The sequence below is a fragment of the Mesitornis unicolor genome, unplaced genomic scaffold (assembly GCF_000695765.1).
Source record: "Mesitornis unicolor isolate BGI_N332 unplaced genomic scaffold, ASM69576v1 scaffold50550, whole genome shotgun sequence".
NCBI lineage: Eukaryota > Metazoa > Chordata > Aves > Mesitornithiformes > Mesitornithidae > Mesitornis > Mesitornis unicolor.
This window is the reverse complement of record NW_010158709.1, coordinates 5,582-24,822: the sequence shown is the minus strand read 5'-3', so window position 1 is coordinate 24,822 and position 19,241 is coordinate 5,582. Positions and strand designations below refer to the sequence as shown.

The 19,241-nt window shown below is 42.9% G+C and overlaps 1 protein-coding gene across 1 annotated transcript in view; it reads right to left on the bottom strand.

Moving 5' to 3' along the window:
• Positions 1 to 7,741, bottom strand: part of GRAP2 (GRB2-related adaptor protein 2) — a gene marked incomplete at its 3' end in the record, with an annotated part of 14,169 nt that extends 6,428 nt beyond the window's left edge. The window contains exons 1-4 of the mRNA XM_010184226.1: positions 7,664 to 7,741; positions 4,464 to 4,555; positions 2,054 to 2,173; positions 162 to 330 (exon numbers count right to left, since the gene is read on the bottom strand). Of these exons, the coding sequence (XP_010182528.1) occupies positions 162 to 330; positions 2,054 to 2,173; positions 4,464 to 4,555; positions 7,664 to 7,741 (459 nt within the window). The remainder of the gene's footprint in view (positions 1 to 161; positions 331 to 2,053; positions 2,174 to 4,463; positions 4,556 to 7,663) is intronic.
• Positions 7,742 to 19,241: the final 11,500 nt, after the last annotated feature.

The window sequence follows — 19,241 nt, the reverse complement described above, 5'->3', positions numbered from 1 at the left end:
GAACCCACTAAAAATCTATGTTGCAGGACCCACTAGTGTAGTGATGTGGCTGGGTTTCCAAGGGCAGTCATCGCCCCCCACCCCAAGTCATTCTCATGCACTGAAATCTTTCTACAGAAAGGTTTCTTACTGAGAAACTCCTAAGGTTAGTTTGTGTTTACCTTCTCTTCTCGGCTGTTGTCCCTCAGGAAGATCTGCTTCTGCCTGGAGATAGAAGTTGTCCTGTAGTAGTCCACCAGCTTGTTTAGTGAGTAGAATTTCTCTGTCCACAAGTAATAGTTACCCTTTGAATCCCTCATCACTTTGAAGTGTTGCACATCATCTTCATGCCTGGATCCAATTAGAAAAGTAAGAGATCATCAACCAGATTGCACTTCTATCTTTTTTGAAAAAGTCTTTTTCAGAAGGGTACCAAAGCTTCTTGCTTGGCCAAATCTAGACTTCTGGAAAGTAAAGCAATGGCAGTCCTTGTGTGCACTGGACCTAGATGTGGCTCTGTATTTCAAAAGACTCATCAACTTACATAGAGTGCTGCAGGGCTGCCCAGTCACAAAGCAGTATCAGAACAAAGCATAGGGTTTTCAAGCCTTTCCTTTGAAATAAAGGCCAGAGAAGTTTTCAGGGCCACAGATAGCTTATAGCTTTATGTGGTACTTTGTATGAGACACAAAGGTGGAGTTGTAGTCTACCCACTAGCCTCTGCAGGTTCCTGTTAACATCCAGTTTGCATTGACTGTAAGAGATTATTTATACCTTTTCACACCACAGGCATCACCACTACATGCAGACATAGTCACATGAAGCCATACACTGAGTTTGATAATTGTAGAGTACCTAGTGTACTATCATTACTACTGGTCATTGTCCCTACCCAAAAGAAAAATAAGAAAGAATTATTAGTTGCTGTTAAAAGCCAAATTAACAGATTCAGCCTGCTGCCCTCCTCCCCTCCTCTTACCTCTTTTATTTGGATAATTCCTCTTTGCACCAGATATGATCTGGTTTTGGTACCTACCTCTGTGCTCTGTGCAACTTCAGGAACACAAAACACTGGTCTTGGAGGCTACATCTGCACAAATAAACTAAATGGGGACTGTGTGGGGACTGAGCACTACCCTGGAGTGCTAGAGTCACACAGGCTTTTAAAGTGTTAGCATGGTTCTGGTCTGAACCAAAAATCTCTCCCCTAGATAGTGCTGGGCCATGGTTAAGGGTTCAGAGTGGGCCAGGAACAGTTTGCAGTGAGCTGCTTGAATACAGCTGTTCTGTTTTGAGTTTAGCCATGTGCATTTGAGCTTTGCCACATTGCTTGACCTCAGGGCCACAGAAAGGGCCTGGCTGTACTTAGTTTATTGGTGTTTATTGGTGTAGATGTAGCCAGAATGTTTTCCTGCATTCCTCCCAGGTACTTTTTGAGCTCCTTGAATCAGAAAGTGCACACTACTCAGAAAAGACATTGCTAACCACTACTCTAAGTTAAAACAGGTTATCAACTGATTGACTGAAAATTGCAGACTAACCCATTTAAGAGCTCTGCTTTGAAGCAAACACTCTGAGAAGGGCTGGGCTACAATAAGTTGCTGAAATGCAGCTGAGCTACAAGCAAATAAAAGCCATTCCTGTCCAATGTCTGTTTAGTGACCGGTGGGAAATAAGTTAACAATGTAATAGTCATCTCTTAATGGGTAGCAGTGGAAATCTTGGATTCAGTAACCAGAGCTGTCAGGGAAATAAAACAAATGGAAGGCACATGTTCTGCACTGTGGGACATATCCCATATACCACTCTGCTTTGCTGCAGCTTTTTCAGAGAAGCAGATCACCAAGGGATGCAGCTTTGGAATGGGGCATCCACTGTGTCACTTGAAAAGAGGCAGAAACATTTGGGAATCAGATGCCTAATTTGTTCTCAGTCACAACACAGCAGCACTGCCAGTGACTGGCACATGCAAACTTCCCAAGAGTCTATGTCACATTAGGAATCCTGTGAAGAGGAGGCTAGGGACACCATTAAGTGGGAAAAGAAGCAGGAAAATGCTGTGAGAAGCAAATACCTGACAGAGATGGAGAAGTCACCATGAGAGTTTTGACTGGCCCGGACGATGAAGGAGCCAACTCCTTTGCTCATGAGGATGTTCTCTGCTTCATGGCGGGATATCCTCTCATCAAACCAGCTGTCAAGTGGGAAAAATCATGGAGATGTGAATCAGGAAGGTGAATTCAGGTGAGGAACAAAAAAGTTGAGAGTAGGGAGGATGTGAATAAGCAGGGTGGAGGAAAGACAAAACAAAAGGATCAGAGAAGCCCACAAGACTACTCCCAGTGGCCATGTACATGCTCAGGTATAGGGTTTTGATGAGTGCAGACCATTTTCTTTGAGCAGTAAAAGCATGTAGATGCAAAGAAAACAATGTGAGTTTTGGCCAGCTAAGAAGCAACATTAAGCTGAAACTATAATTACAGGCACAGGACAGTTAAGGTGTTAGTCAAAGAAATTTTAAATTACAAATGTGTGTCTATATATATATATAAACACACATAATTCTCAGACATATACATCAAATTGCTTTTGGTAAACTGTTTGAAAATTACTGGACTGTGATGGATATATTGCGAGGCACACATAAATTTTTTAGCAGAAGCAAGCCATGGAAGTTTTAGTACTAATAAATTGGTTCCTGCAAGAGTTATAATACCACAAAAATCGCAGAAACACAGAATACAGAAGCACACTTATGTAAATTTAGCCAGGCATAATAAATTATAGTATAAGGCACTAGACTAATAATGAGAAAGTCACCATAAATAGTAAAATAATACAGTGTCAATAGAAATTCAGTAGTGAAAAAAAAAAGTACACTCATATATGTCCACTCCACAGCTAATAAAATATACAATCTGCAGTCTTTTGTTTTTATGTGATGCCTAATTGCATGTATTGCATTAAAATTAAGGACTGATATTTTCATAAGCTCTGTTATTTCCCCTTCACTGTACTTCTCCTTACTATCATCACAATTTATCTATGTCTCATTAGCAAAGGAAAATCAGGCTTTAATCAGCATTGATAACCGATCTCAATGAGTACCTGACAAGACAGTGATGGAAAAAACCAGCCCATCAAAAATAGGAGACAGCTTTCTTCCCTGCATCCAGTTCTAGCATCTGGCCTGAGCCACTTCAAAGTGCAGACCTGCTACTCTCAGAAAAGCGTCAAAGTGGAAATATTTCTTCACAGCTCTTGAACAGAGAAAGCATCATGAGAAAAATGTCTGTGAAAGAAGAAGCCGCTGGTGTCCCTGCATGATGCCACAGCTCTGTGAGCGTGAACAAGAAGAACTGACTGGGAGATCATACAAGCCCATATTTGCACAGCAAACTAATAATGTCCTTCAGCTTAGTCAAGCGGGCTGGCGTATGTCCAAAAAGGCCAGTAAGTGCCATCTCCAAAGGGGACAGTGTCACTTATTTGCACAAAATCCTTGTATGCTCCTGGTCTGCCTGCTCAGAGCACCAGCGTGTTACAGCTAGCAGTACTGGGCTTGGTGCATGCTCTGCCTGTTCTCTCCTGAAATGCTGCAGCACAAGAGGAGAATTAAAGGGGCTTCAGGGAGCATTTGTGCCAGCTGAAAGGAAAAGGTTGTAAAAATGCCAAGTATTGTCATATTTATGTCACAGGACCGGACAGCGCATTCAGCGTGCATTTAAACACCTATCAGTCCCTTCTGAAAGCGCGGTGCCATCTACTCAGTGGGAAGAGAGAAATGAAGGGCTGCTTGTCCTCTGACAGATCTGTGTTTGGGTGTGCAGTCCCGAAACGTGGAGCAGGGGGTGTGCGTGTGTGTGGGAGCAGGGTGGCATGTCTGGTCTGTCGTCTCTGTCAAGCCGTGAGTAACACCAGCTGTCACGTTTCGTGCAGCGTTGCACTGACCTCTAGTGCACCGAGGGGAACTCACACAGGCTTTGCGGAGCGGAAATGCTGGTGGCAGGGTGGGAAAAGGGAGGAAATGTAGTTGGGAGTAAGGGGAGGAGGACAGCAGGTCTGTTACATCAAAATATTATGAGAGGTATCTTGCTCTTCCTTTTGTGCTCAGGCTCTGTCTCTGTTACCGAGACTTCACCTTATGACTGTTCTTCTGACCGAGGAGATCTCAGCGCAGTTCCCGCCACATCCCCGTGACATCCCTCTGAGCAACAGTAACAGAGGAGTTACTTGGGAGGACTGGAGAGCACTGAGAACCATTCGGCTCCGAAAGAACAGAGGATGCTTCAGGGTAGAAATAAGGTGAGCTGGCAGAACGGCACATAGCCTTATGGCAAGCCTTGCCAGCCTTAAATCATAGTATGTTATAACCAATGCATCCTCTGTCATGTCTTCCTTTGTGCATGCAAGCACACGTATGCCCCTGACAGCACCCTGTGAAAAAGTGCAAAAGTGTTGCACGCAGTTTTTGTGACACTTACGGGGGAACGTGGAAATCAATGAAGTTCTTGGGAACGTAGCCCTCTTGACTTCTGAGCTCAGCCTTGTACCACTCTTCCTGGGAGCTCAAAACCTGCAATGGAGAGATGGATGAAATAAATGTGTCTCCTGAGGAAAGGCAAAAGTAACCAAGATTCTGGCAGAAACCTAGAATTTCTTGTAAGAATAGAATTCCACATGTGCTTTACGTCCCACCCGCTGTGCAGCAAGGTTAGTGGCTGATGACCACTTCAGAGCAAACAAAGCAATAAAGAAGGCTGAGCAGAATTAGAGGGATTGCTTGTTAACTTTATCACTTCATCTGAATGCCTGTCCAGGTGGCTGGGGCTACTGTGTGCTTGTCTCTGATGACTGTGAAATGGAGAAATTCAGCTCTGGAAAACTTAATGGGGTTTAAGAAGTTCTCTGTGCTGCTTTTAAGAGTTGGTACTGGAGCATCTCAGTTGCACAATGGAGGAAAAAAAAATCTGTGAAAACTCCTCTGACTCGTGTGGGTATGGAGGAATATGCAGCTATATCTGTGTATGTATGTTATGACTGCACAGATGTTACTATGTGCTTTCACATGTCATTTCCCAGTATTTAATGGATTAAGTCTTCAGCTGCCCTGAGCTTTGCCAAGGTAGATAAAAGAAGGAGGCAAAAAGTATTTTAAAGCCACAATTACACTTAAGAGATTGTAGGATAGCAGTAAGCCAGCCCACAGCACTTACTGAAGCAGCTTCATGTGTGTTCGCATTAATGTTGACTGTAATGGTCCTTAGGAACTGCACTGCTGACCAGGGACTGCCCAAATTCCCTGCTCCCTGGCTGAAGGCCCTTGATATAGCCCTAAGCCAGAGGAAAGAGGACAGGGATACAACCACATTGTGATTTTACTGCAAATGTTGTGGTCTTTGGTGTTTTGTTTGACATTCCAACTCCTGGGACAGAATTCCACTTTATGAAACAGAAGATGTTTCTGTTCTCTCTGGTTTTGGAAAGGAACCTGAAAGCATGAGTCATGACAGTTTTAAAAGGAGAAAGCAAGTGGAAAAGGCTTAATTTAAAATCTATTGTTAACAATAATAATACTTGTTTTGTAAGCCAATCTCATGTTATTGCGAGCCAAATGCACATTCTAACTGCTTGGTGTTGGCAATAGGATCTTACTGTCTCTGGGGTCAATTCTCCATTGCCTTGTCTGCCATGTAGGCCATTTTTATGAATTTGGATGCAGGAAGTTTGGGGAATAGAAAGCTGTGGAGTTCCCTGCTTGTATAGTTACTGCTTCCCCCATCCTTGAGTGCTGGTTTATGGCTCTCTTTTGCTGCTGTGGCCAACTAAAGGGGATGATAGCTACTCCCTGCTTGCGCTCAGGCCCTGCTCTGTTGGCAGCAAGGCTTCCAGAAAGACCCACCTGCTGATTCTCAGTGCAGAGCTGGCAGGTTTCTCTCAGTGTGTCATCCTCTCAGAGAAGGATGTGGGGTGTTGAGAGGGTGGATTTCCTCCTGTCACTGCTGGTTGAGGGCCTCATGTTTCCTGTTTTCTAATCTCTACATCAAAACTGTTCACCTTATCTCCTTTTTAAATCAGAAAAGACAGCCAGCAGGTTGTGCAGGCAGCAAGAGGGGGCTCATGATGGGATATGAATGTATATGTGTGCATGCCATAAGGAGAGATGGTACTCAGGCTAACTTGCCGTTACTATTGCTTGGGCAGCTAAGGTGTTACTTTGTTTACCTCAAGGATGTTAAAGCAAGAAGCAGTCTGACTTTTCTGGTGAAGTCTCTGTGACAACTAATAATAATGTCTATGTGTAGTGTCATTTGACACTTTTCATCAGTAGCTTCCAAGGTACTTTGAAAGGAAGCTCTAGCTTATAATGATTTTACAGGAAGGGAAACTGAGGAACAGAAGGAAAAGTGATCTGGCCAGCACCATCACCGCAGCCAGGGACTTGATGACACCACAGTCTCTTGAGGAAGAAAATATCAGATAAAGATCACAAGATAGTAGGGATGTGGAGACTACTCTTCACCTAAAGAAGAATTAGGAAAGAGATTATTTCATCTATGCTGAAGAGAGACAGTGATTTCTCCTGAAAATTTCTTATAGCTGTCTGGAAAAAGTTGGTCTTTGATCGTAATGGTTCTGGGTGCTATCAGCTTTGTCTAAGCTTCAAGAATTAAAAGGGCAATAAAATAAAAAATTGTGGTAATAGAAGAGGCAAGACTGAGACCCAGTATCTCGCTATTAATTTGAACAGCTGGGGGTGAAGGCTCTCTGGGTGAACAAGGGTTTAGATCCTATTGTTGTACAACAACCTTTTGGGCAGTGGAGGAGTTAAGGCCTTAGAGAGGAGGCATTTTCAACTGAAACAGAACAGCTATGCAGGGGACTGAGAACTGGATAAATAATTAGGGTGGAGCAGGGTGTGACTTCATCTGTGGGAGAACAAGAACTGTTCTACCATAACACATGAAAATCAACTTTGAAGAGACTCTCACATGGTTTGTATTATATATGATCAACTCTACTTCTGCCATTCCACCACTGCTAAATTTCTGCAAGGGTATATATAACATTATTAGCCCAGGGCCTCTTAAACTCTTTCATTATGTGTGTAACAGATTGTCTCATGGACTTTTCCTCTTCTGTTCGCAATTGCCTAAAACCTCTGTGGCAACTCACAGTAATTACTTATAGTGAAAAGTTAGATATAAGTTCTATAATGCATGATAACTATCTTTTAGACAGTTTTTAGAGTTGGAAATGAGGAAGACCTCAGTCTCTCTGGACCACACTCATCCTTTAGACATAGTCATCCTAAATCTAGTCACCCTAGACTACCTATAAATAGTCAATGAAAATCGATGGGACCCTCAAAATCTGTCTACCAAAGAACTGGATCTCTGCCCCAGCAAAGATATTTACCCTTCACTGCTGTCTACTGGAGGACTGTAGGTCAACTAAATTCATAGTTTAGGCACCTAAAATCAAGTGCAGTGGGCATAGACACAAGTGATCTGGGAATTGTCAGTTGACCTATAGAAAACCCTATGGGAGACAAGTATCCTGCATTTGTATCCCTGTTTATAGACGTCTGTGTTTATCTGTTTTGCCATGGCAAATGGGAGCACAGAAAGAACTGGAAGCACTCTCAGAAATGATGTTTAGTGAAGCCTGGGGCTGCACTTACCTTCAGCATATCCCCAGCCTGGAAGCTCAACTCATCCTCTCCAGAAGCACTGAAATCAAACTTGGCGATGGCTTCCATACTGTGTCTTGGTGGCAGAGCAAAGCTGGAAGAAGTATACGCTTGTCAACACCTGTGAGCCGCTGGGACTGCTGAATCTATCCTCTAGAAAGCTTATAGGCAATGCTGCAATTTGTACATAGCATGTACCAACCATTGGTAGACATTAGTTACTAGACATTGAAAGACAGCAGGTACAAGAAGTGGCACAGCCAAGAGGCTATAACTAGCTCAAGTCACTAGTTCAAACAACACATTGTGTATGCTTATTCCAACAGATCACTTTCTCTGCAGCAATCTCATGGCGAAGTTTGCACACATCACCCAAATAAGCTGGTAGCTGTATATATCAGCCACCACGCTGTCACAGTTCTCAAATAATTGCAAGTGACTCTGTCATGCAACAGAAGAATGCATTTGCCCTCTGCAGTGACTTGCTCTTTATCTCAGGAGTGAGACAAATTGCAGACAAAAAGAACAACCTGAAATAAATATCATTTTTTCTTGAACAGGAGCCACAGTACTGAAGGTTGAAAGAGACTCTTCTTTGTGGTGGCTTAGCATGGGTGACCACAACTTTCAGCTAGGAAAAACTGTTTGCAGAAAGGCTGTATTCCCTATTTTGGCACGGGCGGAGAGTGAAACTGTAGCACTGGCAAATTTAAGGCATGCACTTACCCTACCTCAGTGTTGGTAACCCAGGAGCCTGAAATGTACCAGACAGCGGGCAAACCAAAGCCTGCTTTTCATCAGCAGAGCAGATGTGGCAGGGGAAGTAGCAACATGAGCTTTGCTTCTTCACCACTTCCTGCTCATGTAACTCAGATGTACCCCAGCAAGACCACTTCTATAATCAAGAGAGTTACTCATTTCCCATGGCTGGCTCATGGACTCTGCAGCCCAGCAGTGAGGCTGCCAATAACAAGGAATAACTATGCAGTGACACATTAAGTAAGAGCATTGCTGCTAGATGTTCTTGCAGCCCACCTTGTGAAGACCATCAGACAGCTCCAATGTAGAAGTAACTTTTATGATTACTAAGCTAGGTTCATGTGGGAAAGATGATCTTGAAGTCAAAGGCTCCATTACCTAACTTCACTACTCACAAAAACACCCAGACTTTATGGCTTGAGAAGTGCCAATTGCCTGATCCAAAACATCCTTAACCAGACAGCCCTGGAAAGAAGCAGCATGAACAACTCTAGTTAGGGGGGCTGTTTCATGTCTCCTGTTAGGACCGAGATAAGATCCCCAAAATATAAAGTGTGGATACTGAGCAAGCTCCAAAATTATGCCACTTTAAAATCAACAGGCCACGGTAACCCTCCTTCTCTGCAACACGTGCTGTAAGCTTCCTCCTTTGACACACAACCCAGGGATTTAACTACCTGCGTACCAAGGATCCAGGGCCCAGCTCTGATACAGTGCAGCTTGCCTCAAACTACCAAGAATGAGCTGGTAGAGAGTCTGCAGGGCAGAATTTATAGAGAGAGGCAGGACTGCTGAGCCGGCATCAGCAGTAGCTCAGAGATTCAACAGGAAAAACACAAACATGGAAATATATAAAATATAAGAGGAAAAACAAAACCACAGGAAGTTTAGTTGGGACAGTCAGTCTAGCTGAGGACCAGTCATGAATCATTGGGGTCACTGAGTTGAGTTGTCAGTGCCATCAGTCCTGACCCATCTGGTGGCAGTTGGCAACCATGGAGGCTGACTCTTCCCTCCCGATTGATGTCTGTCCCACCAGCAAAGACTCTTTGGGTGTGTTTACGCAGGTGAGGAGTATGCTAATGCTTAGCCTAATATTTCATTAAATCCTAGCTAGCTTCTGTGTGTCTTAACTGTATAAAGCAGTTACTTATTGGCTACGTTGTGCATTTCCTGCTTGCAGAGTCCCTTTGCACTTTACTAAATATGCCTGGATAAAGTGGTCCTCAAGAGGGGCCGTAACATCACTGGAAATTAGTTCTGAGTTTTATTACAACTAATTTCTAACTATAAAAAGATGTTCACATGCTTCCTACTGGATTCTGTTAGCCCTCTCTTTTTTGCCACTTATAGGTGAACTTGTATTCATGTGACTGATGGGAGCTATACGACAGCAAGGCAAATTTTTCAGCAGTCCACAGAGAGCTCTGCTCATTCAGCATGAACCCATCCTACAGCAATTGGGGTTGTTTCAGTGCTGGGGCCTCCCATGTAGTCCGTAGCTCAGTTGTGATCAGCTGTACACCTGCTATTCCAGCCCGCTGCCTTAGGGTTTTGTCAATATCCGTCAATAACACTTCATGTTTTACCAATGTGCTTTATTCTCAGTCTTCAGCTTTCCAGCTATTCAAACATTTTCACCACCGTTTCTCTCTGTCGATGTACTAAGGCTCTTTAACTCTGACTTTGGATACCCTTTGCAGATTTGCAAATATAGCTTATGTTTGCCCTCTGATTGCCCAACTCTTGTTGCCAGCTTTGGTGTAACTCTGCAGTTGCAACTCAGGCCTGATCTGAGAACTGTCCTCTATTCTTGCACTGACTTTTTTGAGCTTCAGTCTGTAACCTTCCACAGCCAGTGAGAGCCCCTTGTGTGCTAACAGAGTGTACGGGTATTAAACCAGGGGCAATTTAACCATTGACGGAAACTAACTGAACAATGGTACTCTTTCATGGAAGAGAACTGAAGAAAAAGATTACAGGAGAGTTACTTTAATAAGGGATGTTTTTCAGTGTTTTGTCTTGCAGCATTGGGCTGCTGCAGAGAGATCAGAGCCAACAGTGCAGACGAATCCTGGAACTGCTAAGTGCAGAGCATTAATCCCAGCTTGAGAAAAAAACACACTTAAAAACAATGAGCTGTTAAAATACAAATCCTGTCTTTGATTTTTGACCCGGAGTCACAGAAGAGGCAGCAGGCATTCTCTCTGCAGGGGGCAAGAGGGGAGAAAGCCTTTCATTTTTCAATATCCCAGACATTAAAGATGCTATTGGAGATGTGACCCCCTCAAAAGGAGAAGGGTTTGTGAAACAGTTAAAATCTCTCTCACCTCCTTTTCAATTTCAGCAATCCCAACCTCAGGGAGAGACCAGGAGACAGATACCTCTTCAAACAACCTAACATATGGATTAAATGTGCTTTTCATTGCCAGCGGCTGGATTTAGAAGTGACTCAAATATCATACACAGCGTTGGCTGTGTTGATAAATCAGCAATGCAGTAATACTGTGGCCTTAAGCTCTTCCGCCACCAACTACTAAAGTAACACTAGCCAATAATCCTGTCTTTGAACTCCAGCCTACCACTTTTCATAACCTGAACTTCAAACCAATTCTGGTTTTCTGATCCTGTTCCTCCCTCCATCTGTAACTTGAGAATCCTCACTCCGCATGGGTCAGTGCTGGGCCCTCATGAAAACTCCCTTGCCGGGGGCCCATTCTTTCCCTCTCTGCATGTGTGCAGCTTCAAGCACCACCCCATGACACAGAAAGACAGGAATTTTTTTCGTTATTGTCATAACTTACATTTCTCAAGCACCTTTTATCCCAAAGGACAGTGCTGCACTTTGCAGAGAGCCAGATTCCGCTTTTAACTGCCTGGTGCAACTCCTTTATGCTTTCGAGTAACCAAGGACAATTTTAGACTGTGCATAATGTTCTGTGTGAAAATCACCTTTGTACAGAGTTTAGCATGAAGCTTATGCAATGTTCAAAGGAGGATTTTTCAGTTCTGAGTGTGAGTTACCCGGTATCTCCATTTCATGCTGGCTCTCTGCATGGAGGTGAATTTTCTCTGTGGTTCCCCACTGTAATGAGGTGGATCCAAGGGGCATAAGGCTACTGCCATTCTGTGGAGCCAGCTCAGCAGAAGATTCATAAAAGGCGAAGTGAAAAGCAACATGGCTTTGAGAGCTCTAGGGAGGTATTTTAGGTTGGCAGAATGCCATTCCCTGAGCGAGAACATCAGCATCTCTGTTGATGAAAAGAGCGAAGGCCTAAATCATGTCAGCAACATAGTCCGACAGCAGCATCCCAAAGAGTTTAACACTGTTACCCTACACTAAGTTGGGTCAAAATTCAGTAGTATTAATGCCAGGGAAGGTCACCACCTATGAAGTTTACCACTCAGGGACTGCCCAGGCTCAGCCCTGCTCAATCTCACATATTAACATCACAGAAGGAGGGGATAGTTGCAGCAATTTGCCCTATTAAAGGAGTCATGTGAATGAAAGTTTTTATTTTTATGCCTGCAGCACACAGATCTCCAACCTGCAGCTCCATCCAGTGAGGTTTTGCGCTGAGATATACAGCACAAGCTACTGTGTCTTTGTTCGGCTCCACAAGAACAACCTATCGGACCGACGAGCAAGCAGGGATAGAATTCAACCCTGAACGTCTGTACAGAAACTCCAGATGACATTTCATCAGAAAGAGTGGAGAAGGGACCCATTATCTAGAAGAGCTGTGATAGATAAAAGCTTTATTTTCACCAGCTAAGCCACATACAAGTGGCATGGGAATATTTCCTTCCAAAAACACAGCTACGGAGTTAATGGTGCAGCTCCACTGACTGTCAGCGATAAAAGGGTGAAATTTATAAGGGAGAACAAGTCATTAAAACACTTAGCACTGTTACATTTAAGTCTCGGCTATCCTGCCATCCAGAGCAACGCATAGCACTTGGGCTGAGCCTCTGTGCGCCTGCAAAATAAGCCTCCCAGGAACTGGATTCACAGGGCTAATTCATCCAGGGTAACAAACTTTCAGGGCTCTATAACCAACAGCAGTTGGTAAGAAATGTCCCACACTGGGATGATGCTTCATTTCCCTGGGGAACCTGGGTCTTCTCTGCTGCTTCCAGTCACAGCTGAGTAAAGCTGTGCAATACCATGGGAAGTCTGTGCAACAGCAGCCCCAAATAGAGTAAGCGTAATACTGCACAATATTGCGAGAGTGTAAAATCATGAATTTTTACTGCGCTGGAAGGGCCGGTGTGGAGATCTAGGGTGGGGGGAAGCACCTCCTGTTTGCCCACCTCCTCCCTCAGTTTCCAGCTGGTCATATTTGGCTGAGGCACAGGGAATTGCCCTGAAAAAGCACTGCCCTGTGGTGGAAGCTGATGAACAAGATGGCACTGGGATCCCATGCTCTTCCCCTACCACGCAGTACTTTACCTCTCCTTCCAAAGTCTCTCTTACCTCCTTAGTACCTTTCCCACACAGCTTCCCCCACTGAAGTCTCAGAGCCACGTTTGCGCCATACCTTGTCGCAACTCTCCTTTCTTCTGGCACTTTGGTAGAAAGCAGGAGGCACGTTACCATCTATGGGAAGGAAGAGAAGGAGAGCTCAGCCTGTATTAGGCTCCTCCCCGCAGTGACAGTGTGCCACATCAGTAACAGGTCCACGTGTGTGGACGAGGACACTCAGGAGCAGGCACGGGGGACACAAAATAGTGTCTGACACAGGGCAGAGTGGGGCACAGACAATTATTGCTCTCCAATGTTGAAAATATTTGGTACATTGCATATTTAAAATGCTGGTCTCAGTTCACCACTCAGGCTGGTTTAACAGGTGAATAAAGGAGGGTACTGTCCCTCAGAAAGTGCAAGTTCTACCCAAATAAGGAGAACGGAAGACAGCATAGATCTGGTATGTTAAATGAGAAACTGTAATAAGTCCGCTGAAAAGCATATCTTGAGGAACAAGTAGCTGAAGATATAAAAACATGTAATAAAATTATTTTCAAAGACAACAGAAGCAGGAAGCCTGCCAGAGTGTCTGTACGGCTGACAGATGACTGAGATGTAAAATGAGTGCTCAAAGAAGATAAGGATGAGGCATAAAAGCTAAATGAATTCTCTGCATCCATGCATCTTCTGCAGAGATGTAAAGAGGTTCCTGCACTGGTGCTCTCGTTACAGAGAAGAGCCAGGGGAACTGCCTCAAGCTGAAGAATTGGAAGAAAAGGTTTTAGGAGAAATCAGTAAATGAACAAGAGTAAATCCAAGGATTTGATATTTTAGAAATCCTGACTAAAACCTAAACTGAACATGAAATAGCAAAGGCAGAGCAATTAAAATGTGGCATAAAATGTAAGACATAACCCAACCTTGGTCCTAGGAGAAAAAGCAGCAAACACAATGCCAATGTTTGAAAAACATTTTGAGGGGATGCAAGGGGCAGGAAATCTAACTTCTGCATGCCTGAAATTGGTAGAAACAATAATGAAGAAAACAATTGCTGGGCATAAGAAAGAAATGACATAGCAATTGCCCCTCACATAGCTTTCGTAGAAAGAAGTAATACTGCACAAGTCTGATGAGGTTCTTTGAAGAAGCTGATGGATATGGGTGATCACTTGATAGAAAACTTGCATTTCTAAATATTTTCTGATAAAGTCTCTCACTGAAGACTCTTAAGAAACCTCCTGAGCTCTAAAAGAATAAGAGGGAAGATCTTATAGAGGATTAACAACTGATTAAAAGTTAGGAGAAAACTTGAAGGAACTGCTCATCGTATTCATAAATGATCTGGGAAAAATGAAGTGACAAAGCTTACTGATGAGAAAAAAAATCAGGGTAACAGAAATTAAATCTGATGACAAAGATTGACAGATGGTTTTCAAAATACTGTGGAAATGCAAGGTGAATCTCAGTGCTGATGACTGCAAAGTAATGGACATGGCAATAAACAACCGTAATTATATGAACACAAGAATGAACTTAAAATTAGCAACTACCACTCAGGAATGATACCTTTGAACTTCTGTGGATAGTTCTATCAAAGTGTCAGCTCAGTGGAAGTCAAAAAGGCAGGTTAGGAAATGTCAGGAAAGAGATAGAGAACAGAACAGAATACAACATCGTGTCACAGTACAAATCCCTGTGACACTCGTTTGAATATTTGTAACTTGAATACGGCAGCCAGTTCTCATCCCTCCATCTCAAATACGGGGACAGTAGCATTAGAAATAGTAGAGAGAAAGCAATTAAGGATGACCAAGGGAATGGAAAGTTTCTGAACAAGAAAGGACCAAATTAAACAGACCGGGATCCTTCACCCTAGAAAAACGTTGACAGAAGGATAAATACAAAAGCAATATAAAAAATAATGAGAATCATGGAAAAGGCAAAGATTAATTTTTTATCCATTGTTTCTCATAACAGAAGCACTAGAAACTCATTCTTGAGAGTGTCAGGATCTGGCAGGCCCTTGTGAAAGAAGCCTTGCTGTGTACTTGCTCTGTTCTTACCCTCCTAACCCAAACTGCTGTTGCTGGGCACAGCATCATAGGCTGTGTGGAACTGTGCCCTGACCCGATTCATCCTTTCTTATGAGCCGTGGTACTTCACAAAAGCCACCCCAACATGCTAGTCTACGACAGACCGTCCAGCAGCAGGAAGCAGCAGTCCCCACTCACATCACCCTTTGGGGAGGCAATAATCTCCCTGGAATGCCTGTTAGGTGAAACAGAGTTCGGTTGTAAAATATGAAGCCTTCAAACCAGTGAGGAGAAACAATGAGAATTCCTTCTGAAGAGGATAATCCTCAATGTATTTTGCTGAAAAAATATACAGGTGCAGAAAGCAGAGGGCCATAAGAAGACTACAGCAGCGAGCTCTTCTCATTTTGTGAAAAGTTGTACATGTGGCTATCACTGTACACATTAGGAATACAAACTTCTGTACAGGCAGGTGGGACACCAATCCTCATAGTCTTCCTGGTTTTAAGCTATGTTCATTCTCATGCTCTGTGAAGGGCCTGACAAATTACATCGTTACACATTAGAATGACCTATTTTCTCTGTTTCTACCATGGTGTGATCTAATGGCCCCCCCAGCAAGAACGCTGCTGGGACCTGTCACCATGCTTGCTGCCTGACAATGTCACAAAACGCTGTCTGGATTCCTGTTAGGTATCCAGAACTATTCATTGGTAATATTAAATCTATTTAATGTCAAGCCATAAAAGATGTGGCTTTCTATACCATAAACAAAACCCAATAGTGACAAGCCCCCAGCTTGAAAGGACAGGAAATAAGATAGGATAGGAGATAACCCTTTTTTCTTCCTTCTCCATTTCTACGTACTCCTCTGTCACAGTTATCGTAGCGTGTTAACCTCTTCATCATGTGGCATGCATCACAACTATGCTGAAAAATACAAAGAAACATCAAAATACTTCAGCCATAATTAATGGAAACAAACCTTATGGGAAGAGTATTGGACTTGGTGCTTCCATGGTTTAGCCAGTCTCTATTAGGCAACTGGATAACGTCCAACCCAGACAGCCGGGTTATTCCACAACTACCTGCTGCAGACTTCTTAAGTCATCAGCTACTGCTGGCACAATCCAGATTGGATAGCAGAACCATGGCTCTGATACAGTCTGGGAAGACTTGAATTTAAAAAGATTGATGCAGATAAACTTACATTTGCTTTTAGGTGAGTGACCCAAAATAGATGTGTCTGCAGATGTGTCTGAAAATTGCCTAAGAATACACTATCTCATAAAAAGTTAAGTAATTTCTTGCTGGACTGGAATTTTCAAGAGGAAAAAAACCCTTTTCCAAGGCATTTTATTTACTTTAGTTTCTATCTGGGAAGCACTGGAGTATCCATAAAGAAAAGGAAACAGTAGGGAATAGAAGAAGAACAGAATAAAATAAAAGGAAAAAAAGGTTATTTCCAATAAAACGTATAAATAAAATATTTTGCCTACTCTAAATTCTTTGGCTTGATAATATATCAAAAAAATAAAGTAGCTAGATTTTGTTTGCCCTCAATGTAAATGACTTCCTCACATTCTTAAATAGTTTGCCTTCAGAAAGTAACATTGCCAACAGGGGAAACAGAAGTCTAAATGTGGAAAACAAGGGAGATTTCAATGGCTATATTTTGTTGTAAGTAATAACTCAGTATCTGTGTTTTCAGGAGTATCATGGCTGTAAATCCACATAAAACTGAATGTTATGAATGGAAGCTGTCTGGTTGTTCTCGATCTCCCATCTATTCCTGTCCCCACCTTCAGATATGCTCCACACACAGTAATTCATCCTCCCTCACTGCTTGGCTTTCTGCGAACAGCTGCTTGGGCTGTCCACAGTGACAGGTCATTAGTGGGCAGTTATTTTTTTCAAGACTGAGTGCACAGGAGTGGCAGTGCTATAGAGGCCTCTCTGCAGAGCCCCACAAACTGTTCTGGGCAGAGCTCTGCCCCAATTTGCTATGCTTCCTGTTAGCAAAGATTGGCTTGAAAGCTCTGCACCTCGTTGCTCACCTGCAGCAGTTTGGTTTGATCACGTCCTAGGATTCTCAAACAGCTCAATCAACAGCACCAGCTGCATAGGTATTGCTATTCTAGTGCTGGGCTTGTCACCATCACCCTCATAAACCACATTCAGTTTAGCTGGTATGACTATAGCCTACAGTGCTTGCACATGTGGTACAACTATTTCAATTATAGGTGTGAAGCCATTTCTCTTACAGGAATAAGCTTTAACTGTAAAAATACTGTTCTAATTCTACAGTCATGCATGCACCAGAAGAGTGTACAGCTTTAATTGCCTGGTATCATCAATGCAGCACCATTTATTGCAAGATGATGCGGCTTTAGTCCCGAACAGCAATGTTATTTTGTTATTTGATTCATGCAACCCTTCCCATCATTCTGCTAATTCATCTCCAAAGACACCCCCTACCCTTTTTTGATGAGCATCTCTGTACTTCTGAGAGATTTTTCTTTGAGAATATATTGCTATGATCCTCTAGTTTCCTATTCTAAAGAAGTACTGGAAAACTCGATGATATTTAATTTTGTCTTCAAATCTCTCCAAACCTGCCGACTTTCTCTTCTATGTTCCCCACTCCGTAACTCCTGATTATTGAATTATTAGTGTCTCATTATCAGCTTTTTCGTATCTAATCAGTTAGGTTCTCTACCCTCTGCATCTGTAGGGTGATTACACTGAGCCACGCTCACGACATCCCAGATTATCATCTTGACAGCAATTACAAGATCACAAGAATTGAACTGTCACAGAACTGACTGTATTAGCAGAGGAGGAAGGAGCAGATTACAACAGAGAAAAGGAAGTTTTGACTTCTTTTCCTTTACTACTAAACAATTTTCCTGGATTTCCAGAGATTTTCTTTAACTGCTGCACTGCTGTCCAAGAGTCCAGACAGAAGCAATTGACTTACAATTGGCTTTGAGGACACATAGCCAAATCATGCCTGCTCTGTTGTATAGCATTCTGTGTCAGAGGTTTTCAGCTTGGGCCCATGAACTACTTTTAAAGGATCGGCAGATGAGACCAAAGAAGATCCATCTCACTGTGAGGAAAACCTGTGCTCACCACACAGCAATTTATGCCCTCACTGGGAAATCTGGATGAACCTTCAAGCCCAAAGAAGGCTGGAGACTGCAAGAAAAGATGAACAGAATATGCTCCTCATAACAGCACTTCTTCCAAGCCTGTCTTACATTTATCTTATCTAAGATAATAGTGGATCTTGTAGCCCTACCTCTGCTCTGGAGCATTCCCCCAGCAGAACTAGTTTCTGATCACCCTCAGCACTGAGACAGATCTAAGAAACCCCTCTCCTCTTTGCTGCTCTTTTAGGAGCCAACACCACCTCTTTCAGAGACTCTTAAAGAGTTAATCAGTTGATATCCACCATTATCTATGAACTATGCCAGGTTACACCAGCAGCGAATTTGGCACATCTGACTTTACAATACATTGGTCTAATTCTTCTTTACAGTGTTCAAATCTGAAAAAACATCCAGGTGAAGACAGAGAAAAACACTACTAGATAGAAAATGGAGCATCTTCCCAGTCCTTACAATTTGTTTATTATCATCACTTCTGAACAATAACAAGTAACAAAGTAAGTCCTAGATACTGTTGCAATGGTACCTGTGGGTCCCTGAAAGATAAACATGACAAAAATATAGGAGTCAGAGATCTAGGCTATTATGACAATAGCTAATTTTGTCATCACATTATTAGAATTTGAACTATGGATAAGCTAAGCAGAGGCTGCATGACTATCAAGCCAAAATCAACACAGGCTGCATGAGCTGCTGATTTTCTGCTTTGCTGCATGCAAGCAGTAGAGAGAGAAAGAGAGAGAAATTTCAAAAAAAAAAAGACACTTTTTCAGTGATTTGAATCTGAAGCTGAAGTATTCAACAAAACATTCCTTTCCAGGATTTAAATTCTCCCTTTGATGAGCACATAGTGACTCAGTGGGATTTGCTAAGCTTCCATCTCAAGCCAGAGAAAAGTAATCTCACTCTTTATTTCTTCCCCCTCCCTGTGCTACACCCCTCTAATCATGATAAATATACCTAAACACGCCTGATTAAGCCAGACAGACAATCCGCCCCTAATCTGAACTGATCAGGGCTCTGGAGCTGCCAAAGTGAACCTGCTGTCTCCCTATCAGACAGAGCAATAAGGAGCCGGTAATGCAGCTCCATTAACTGCTTCCCACAGAATGAATTTTCCCTGACTGCTCCTAAAG